At 38.3% G+C, this 9126-nt stretch overlaps 1 protein-coding gene across 1 annotated transcript; it reads right to left on the minus strand.

Annotated features, from left to right (window-relative positions):
- Positions 1–357: 357 nt before the first annotated feature.
- LOC130949280 (uncharacterized mitochondrial protein AtMg00860-like) lies at positions 358–8411 on the minus strand. Its single transcript, XM_057878046.1, has 3 exons — positions 8175–8411; positions 986–1051; positions 358–504 (listed from the first exon to the last, which is right to left on the minus strand). The coding sequence occupies exons 1-3, from the start codon at positions 8409–8411 to the stop codon at positions 358–360; spliced, it is 450 nt and encodes a 149-aa protein (XP_057734029.1).
- Positions 8412–9126: the final 715 nt, after the last annotated feature.

Genomic DNA, 9126 nt, shown 5'->3' on the forward strand with positions numbered 1-9126 from the left:
GAGTAAGTTATGATAAAAAAATAAATAAATAAAACAAAACAAAGGATATATAGAGTAAAGAAAGATCTATTTCATTTCCCCTAATTTGTTCCAAATTTACGAGTGAATGAATCCAAACTATGTCCTCACTGTTTGTCATGGGCTTCTATAAGATCTCCCGTACAAAATAATAGTACAGAAGATAGAAGAATTGAACTAAGATGGATTAGAATTAGAAGTAGAAAGAAGGAAGTCACTAGGGCAGGAGATTTTAATATGAAATTCTCCAGACCAGTGAAATATTGAAGTAAGAGAATGAATAAAGCCAATTCTCTCCACAATTCTACCAATTCCTCTCACTCATTCTGTTATTTTCTCTTATCTCCTCCTATAAGTGTATCGAAAAGGAGTGATTTCCCTTTGTTGCCCACGAGTTTCTATACTGCTGGGGTGTGCAACAGCTTTGTTATTGTTATTTTCAGTTAAAGCTCCAACATTATCAACAGTATTGGAATTGTCATCACTCTGCACACAAGTATACATAAATAAATAAATAAACATATTTAAAGCTAAATATATAATACATATGGAATGCACCTTCAATGAAATAGGAGGAAAATTCTTGATTACAACTACTATAATCTGTATGTTAATTCATGTTCATTCATTTTATGGGCCACAAATCCAACAAAAAAATGTATCTTTTAGTGCGATTATCCACTTTGAAGAATGTACAATTACTAATTAAATCTTTTGGACGAACTCAGTAATCGAACAATAAAAACTATGCAGGATTAATTTCCTGATATTAAAAGATTTGGATAGATATAACACCAATCATCCTACCAGAATTAAAGCATATTACAAGTGTTTTATGTACTTATAGATAATCTATCAAAATGGTTTTTATGGCAGTGACAGAATCGAAGTTAGGTCCTTATGGGATTCAAATGATCAAACCCTAACCCTAAACTGTAAACAAGATGAGATGAGTTGATCAAGATACCTTTTTAGTTAGACCATGAGCTGACATAACTTCATAGAGCTTGTGCATAAGCATTTCTTCTGCGACCTATTAATTAGAACTTGAATTAATGTTGATGAATTAATACAAACATGTCACACAGAAAAATAAATCATTATTCGGAAATTCATTAATTCATGCCACCAGAAATCAGTATCACAATCCTAGTAGAAACTAAAAAGTACTTTCTCTCTTACAAACATCACATTTGTTATTTGTTGCTGAAAAATGCATCAAACTAGGACTATCTAAATGAAGAATGTTTCTATTTCAAAGAGAATAGCTAAAATAGTAAAAAACCACAAATTACATTTAGAGGCAGGAAAATTCAGGGTTTGTGCTAGGCAAAGAACCTGAAGTTTTTGCGATTAGTGGAGCATTGATCTATAGGCTTCCATAAGCATCTCATTCTGCTTATCCATAAGCATGTTCAACATAAAAATCAGAATCAAACTAGTTTCTCAAAAAAAAAAATAAATTGAAGACAAAAAAGAAGCACAACAAAGGTTGAAGGCAAGGTACTTCAATAACTCTGCAGAGTAAGTTGGATCAAATCTTCCGGGATCCATGGCAAAAGAAAAGATATTGGGGTTTTGAACTTAGTGAGAATAATAACGGAACACGCTCACGATTTTCTGGGAAAAAAGAAGCAATCAAATTGAAACGAAGATAGGCAAGAATCCGCTAAAACAAAGTGTGGAATTGCTAAATTCCAATTTTAATTTGAGCAATTCAGAACCAAACCGATAATCGAACTGATCAAAGTTTAAACTACTGAATTATTAGGTTATTGGTTCAATCGGTGAATTACAAGTTAAACCGATTAATTTGGTCTCACGTAAATAAAATATAAAATAGTCAACATATATACAACAATCTTTATTTTTATCTTTATTTTTATTTTTATCTTTATCTTTATCTTTATCCTAATACAAATGGAAAGATTTTTTGCTGATGTGACACTCATACGTTAAGTCTGGAAATTTATATGCTTAGATGTCGTCACTAAAAATTTTTAAAATTATATTTATAAATAAATAGATTATTTTGTTAGGTTTACTCGTTAATCAACAAATTATAATCAACCAAATATAATCAACAACAATCAAGATTCAACAAATTCAGTTAAATAGGTTTCCTAAATTTTTTGTTACAAGTAAAAAAAGTCTCTGAATTTATAGTATATATGTCAAATTGGTCCTCTCGAATTAAACAACTAGAACCAAAATTAGAATGAAATCATGATGAAATTACCCAAAGTACGTCAAAGTATGCAATTCCAAGCACATGAAATGACAAATCTCAAGTACAATTACAATCAAACAATTAGAATTCATCAATATCCTTATTTAGCATCCTGTTCTTTTGCAGAACTTTAATCTCTTTATCTCCATGAATTGGGTGAATACCAGACTCCAAATTAGCAAAAGTGAGATCATACTAATATGTTGTCTTGTGATCAACTGGTCGTAGTAACTCAAGTTCAAAAAAAATTTCTATAGGTTAAAAAAATAAATCAAGTCACCAAGCAACCAACAAAATACATCACAACAGAATAAAAATTTCAAACGCTTACATTTTTTTGTTATTATCAAATACATATTCGTAACCACTTCACAACACTCACTTAAACTTCACCTACAATATACTAAATTAACAAACTCTAAACTGAGTGCAATTTCAACATCATCAAACTAAGAGTAGTATCATAGCTTCATTGATCCAGCTAAAAAGGCAAAGATCATGTTGTCATGCACATTGATCCAGCTAAAAAGGTGTAACACCCTACCATACAGAGTCTTATGCTTAAGTCATAATTCAGAGATATAGTAATGTGAATAATAATTATAACTAGGAGCCTTTAAAGAAAAAGGGGTACAACAAAAATCGTAACTCGAAAAGCGTAATATTCCGATCTATAACGTAGCGAACAAGAATAAACTAACGTGGGATTATATATATACAAAGAGTGTCAAAAATGGGAATATCAAAACTCAAAATCCGGTTGTGAAGATGACCGGTCTGAGCATAGCAACATATATATACAAGTAGATAAAATAAGGAAAACCCCAAGGAAACCCAAAGGGACACAAAAACTGAGAACATATTCTCCAAAATCTCCTATAAGAGGAGTCATCATAGTTTGTATTATTCAATGGAGATAAAAGTATCTAAGAGAAATCATAAAATCAAAATAGAGTCTCGAGAACAAAGAATCTTCGCTAATCCAGAAGTCTCCATCATGTTTCAGCGAGAAGCCTCACGTCCTGCATCTGAAAACCACAAAATCCGCATGGGTGAGAACCAGAGGTTCCCAACATGGTAACAGCTTCCACATATATAACATATAATAATAGAGGAAAGCCGAAAGCAATCCTAGAACTTCCTCCATATAAAATCAAAGCTTATAAACAAGCTAAACCATAAAGGGCATCTGACTAAAGATCCTTCAGTCTAACTAATACTTCCCTTTCCAATTCCTTCAGACCTCCCAACCATCAGCAGGAGTATAATATAGCAAACACAGATATATCAGACAAGAGATATATAAATAGGAACAAATAAGGCATTTAGACAGATAGCAAGTAATATGCAGTCAAATAGGCAATCTCAAACAATTCACATAGTATGCATATGATGAATGCCTGTTCCTAATGGCTGATGATATCATCTGTCGGTTATAGAGCCAACCCGACAAGTCCTGGTAGCTAACCATTGGACTGTCCCTCTGTCGTGTCTCCCCAACTCGAGTTATACTCAATATAAACTTGATCATAATCATAATCCATATCCATCACCCTCACTGGTTAATATTTTTGGGGGTGAGCTCATCCGGGGCTTTCACAATGCTCGGCCACCCTGACGACATAGGGTCAAAAGAGCTTCGAGTCTCAACCTAGAGCACGTGGTGGCTAGCCACTGCTTCCTCCCAGGGAAACTCTCATCTCCGATAGTGGAAGTGCAAACATTCGCAATTCATTCAACAACATATATGCATTTATACTTAGCCATAATCATGGCTCCGCCGTAACACGGCAATAATCTAGCCATCCGGCTCACGGTTAAATCCATAACCAGCCAATTCATTAACAATTACAGTCCTTCGGCCCATGGCATAACAAGCACTTCCAACGCCATCCTCCGCATCTCACATAATCATCTTTGATCCTCATTGATCATTCGCTTTTCCCTTGCTTCACTCGCAAGTTACCACATCCACTAGCTCCTTTTCTCATTGCTAGGCATATCATAAAGATTTAAGACACAAGTGGTGAGATAGGAGGCTTAGAAGTATAAAATTTGGCTTTTAAAATTCAAAGATTAACTTTGGGATGAAAACAAGGCCACGCGTACGTGTACTCAACGCGCACGCGTGGATGGCCTTACAGTTCATCGACGCGTATGCGTCATTCACACGGATGCATGGATTGAAAAATGGCCAAACGACGCGTGCGCGTCATCCACGCGTACGCGCGGGTACATTTGTGACCCAGGTACAAAACCGGCACAACTCTGGAACAACTCTCGGGAAAATGGCCGGGCAATTGGTGCAGCGCATTGATGCACCCGCGCACACCACGCGCACGCATGGATGGTGCTTTCTTGAAGAACGACACGTACGCGCCAAGTGCACCTACGCGCGGGGGGTCATTCTGCTAAAAATTTTCTAAGTTAAAAGCTGCAGAATTGACAGATTCAACCCCCAATCTTCCGACGGACATAACTTTCTCATTTTAAATCATTTTTTGCCTGTTCTTCCAACGGCATGAACATCCTGGATCCAATTTCATTTCTAAACAAGTTTGGTACAAAATGGGGATCCGTAGTCCAAGTTATGTCCCATCAAAGTATGCCCAAAAACCATGTTTTCATACAAAACCACAAGATGCTATTTTCAAAACAAGCCATTTTCAACTCCTTTAAAAATCAACCAACACATGCCAATTTCAACCCTTTTTGAAATCAATCAAAATGTACCAAAATCAACATCAAGCCTCCTCAACTCACACTTTAACACTTTACCATAACTCACAAAACATCATCCCACCATTTAACACTTCTCAACCAAATGGCTAAGAGACAAACACATAGTCATGTCATACATACTTTCTCATCCCAATTTCCAATAATACCATTTCCAATCAACCATCATTGTACACAATCAATATCATACTCACCATCAACATGGTTTCACCCACAATTCAACTTTAATCAATCATCAAGCATATATCACAACATGCATATTTCTCATACAACATACCATCAAGGCATCAATAATCATCATCACATATATAACCACATCATATATCTCAACCATTCAACAACATCAATAATTCAATGCCTATTTTAAGGCCTCTAGCCTTAGTATTTCCCACCATATTACATATTAGATACGAGAAATCGAGACCATACCTTAGCCAATTTCCCAAGCTCAACCAGAGCACTTCCAAACCACTTGTCCACAAGTCCTCTAGGTTTCAACACCTCTAAGAACAGATTTTTACCATTAAAAATCCCTTTTCAAGCTTTTCAAGGTCTCAATCAAGCCCCAATATTCACATATACACAACCTAGGCCACAATCATCATACCCATACACAACATCTCAATACCCAAACATCAAAGAACAACAAATTACACTAGAGTTGAGAATCTTACTACACCCAAGGTCTAAGGAGACAAGATTAATCTTCTCCTTCAAGAGAGTTGGGTCATATAATATCAAAGAGCCCAAAATCTCAATATTTTTGCTCATGAAACTCGAAAACAAGTCTGAAAATTCGAAGAGCAAAACGTGGCTTACCTCAAGATTGGTTGTATGGGTTTTGTAGATCTCTCTGCATTGAACGTGTGGCCGCAAACGGTGCGGCAATCGGAGCTCTATATCAAAAGTTATGGTGGTTTGAAGATCAAGTGAGAGATAGAAGTTTGAGAGAGTGTTCTTCCCTCCCTTACTCCATTTCAACGTGTTTGAGTGTGTTGTGAGGAGAGAGAGTGCTGAAATGAGTGCTTTAGGGTTTAGTTATGTTGGGCCAAGGGCCCACTTTGAGTCTGGTTGGCCCGGTTTGGCCCGTTCGGTCCAATCTTTGTCCGATTTCTATAAAATTGGTATCGAAATTCTCGTCTCAATCTCCTCTATCATATTAAGCCATAAAAATCACATTTTTGTCTTTCTAGAATAAATTCTCATTTATAGGTTAATTAGCCGTTAATTAACCGAGTCTTACATTCTACCCACCTAATTGGAAATTTTGCCTACAAAATTCAAATCCAATTACCTAAGAATAAGTGTGGATAATCCGTTCGCATCTCCGACTCAAGTTCCCAAGTGTGTTCCTTAACACCGCCTCGACTCCATGCCACTTTGACTAAAAAAACCTCTTTTCCATGCAATTGTTTGATACTAGTATCATCAATTCTGACTGGAGCCACTGGAAGCGTCAAATCTTCTCTTAACTGAACCGATTCAGGTTCTAATACATGGCTAGCATCAGGAGTATACTTCCGAAGCTGCGACACGTGAAATACGTCGTGCATGTTCGAAAGATGAGGTGGTAGAGCCATCCGATACGCCACCGATCCGACCCTCTCAAGGTTCTGAAATGGACTAATGTATCGAGGATTCAACTTCTTCGCTTTAATAGCCCTACCTACTCCTGTGGTTGGAGTAACCTTAAGGAAAACATGGTCTCCTTCCTCAAATTCCAAAGGCTTCCACCTCTGATCGGCGTAACTCTTTTGGCGACTCTGCACCGTAAGCATCCTATCTCGGATTTTCTTGACTTGTTCAGTGGTCTCAGCTATCATTTTCGGCCCCAACAAGCCTTTCTCTCCAGCTTCATACCAACACAGCGGAGATTGACATTTTCTCCCATACAAGGCCTCATACGAAGCCATTCCGATGCTCGCATGGTAACTATTATTGTATACAAACTCTACTAACGGCATATATTGATCCCAACTCGCCGGTTGGTCCAAAACACAAGCTCTCAACATATCCTCTAGTGTTTGGATCATCCTCTCGGATTGACCATCTGTTTGAGGATGGTAAGCTGTACTCAAGCTTAATCGGGTTCCAAAAGCTTTCTAAAGTGCACCCCAAAACTTCGAAGTGAAACGAGGATCTCTATCAGAGATTATAGTAGCAGGTACACCATGAAGTCTCACAATCTCCTTTATGTATAACCGTGCTAGCTTCTCAAGGGTGTAAGTCATCCGAATGGATAAAAACTGAGCTGACTTCGCCAGTCGGTCCACAATCATCCAGATAGCATCAAAACCAGCCTTAGTCCTTGGCAATCCCGACACAAAGTCCATTGCAATACTTCCCACTTTCATTGCGGAACCTCTAAAGGTTGCAACATCCCGGAAGGTCTTTGATGTTCAATCTTTACCTTTTGACAAGTTAAGCACTTTGAAACATATTCCGCTACATTATTTTTCATACCCGGCCACTAAAACATCGCCTTTAAATCATAGTACATCTTAGTACTTCCCAGGTGAATGGAGAATCCGCTTTTGTGTGCCTCCTTTAAAATATCTTGCCTCAAAGTGCCAACATCCGGCACAATGATACTACCCTTGAATCTCCATAACCCATCTTTTTCTTCCGACACTCTCCACTGTTTCTCTTGCTCAATAGCCGGTAACACCTTCCATAACGCTTCATCATTTTCATGAGCCTTTAGGAGTTCAGATTTAAAGTCACTTGAGATTTCTAATCGGCTCAAACACAAAGTTCCAGATACTTCTCGAGCACCAATTTTCAGACTCTCGAATCCCTTGAGCAACTTCTCCTCTTGAAGCATCATCCAAGCCGCATATAACGACTTCCGACTTAACGCATCCACCACTACATTCGCCTTTCCCAGATGGTAATTCAACTCAAAATCGTAGTCCTTCAATAATTCCATCCACCTCCTCTGCCTCATATTAATCTCTTTCTGATCAAAGAGATATTTCAAGCTCTTGTGATCGGAGAAGACTTGGAACTTAACCCCATAGAGATAATGCCTCCACACCTTCAAGGCAAACACAACTGTAGCGAGTTTCAAATCATGCATAGGGTAACTAACTTCATGAGGTCTCAACTATCGTGAGGCATACGCCACCACATTATGATGCTGCATCAGCACGCACCCTAGACCCTTTAATGAGGCATCACAGTACACCTCAAATGGTTTGTTCGGTTCAGGTAACACCAACACAGGTGCAGTGGTCAACTTTTTCTTCAATGCCTGAAAGTTCTCCTCGCACTCGGGAGTCCAAACAAACGGAGTGTCTTTGCGGGTTAACTTTGTCAACGGCAAAGCTAATTGCGAAAAGCCTTTGATGAACCTTCGGTAATAGCCAGCTAAGCCCAGAAAACTCCTTATCTCAGTTACTGTGGTTGGTTGCTTCCAATCCATCACAGCCTCCACCTTAGCTGGATCTACGGCTATTCCCTTCTTACTCACCACGTGACCCAAAAACTTCACCTCGCTCTTCCAAAACTCACACTTAGACAGTTTCGCATAGAGTTTCTTCTCCTTTAGAATCTGTAACACGGTCCTCAAGTGTTCCGCATGCTCTTCTTCAGTCTTGGAGTAAATCAGTATGTCGTCAATAAAGACAACAACAAATTTATCCAGAAACGGATGGAACACTCTGTTCATATAATCCATGAATACTGCAGGAGCATTTGTCAACCCAAAGGACATTACAGTGTACTCGTAATGACCATAACGAGTCCTAAAAGTGGTCTTAGGGATATCCTCATCCCTCACCCTTATCTGGTGATAACCGGATCGCAAATCGATCTTGAAGAAAATCCCAGCTCCTTATAACTGATCCATGAGATCATCAATCCTTGGCAACGGGTATTTATTCTTTATTGTGACCTTGTTCACCTGCCTTAATCCACACAAAGCTGCATGCTCCCATCTTTCTTCTTTACCAGTAACACTGGAGCACCCCACGGGGAAACACTTGGTCGGATAAAGTTCTTAACCAACAAATCCTCTAACTGAGACTTTAGCTTGGCCATCTCTAACGGTGACATTCTATAAGGAGCACTTGAGATTGGTCCCGCCCCAGACACCAATTCAATAGCAAACTCGACCTCTCGTTTAGGTGGAAATTCAT

Source organism: Arachis stenosperma, chromosome 9 (assembly GCF_014773155.1).
Source record: "Arachis stenosperma cultivar V10309 chromosome 9, arast.V10309.gnm1.PFL2, whole genome shotgun sequence".
Lineage (NCBI taxonomy): Eukaryota > Viridiplantae > Streptophyta > Magnoliopsida > Fabales > Fabaceae > Arachis > Arachis stenosperma.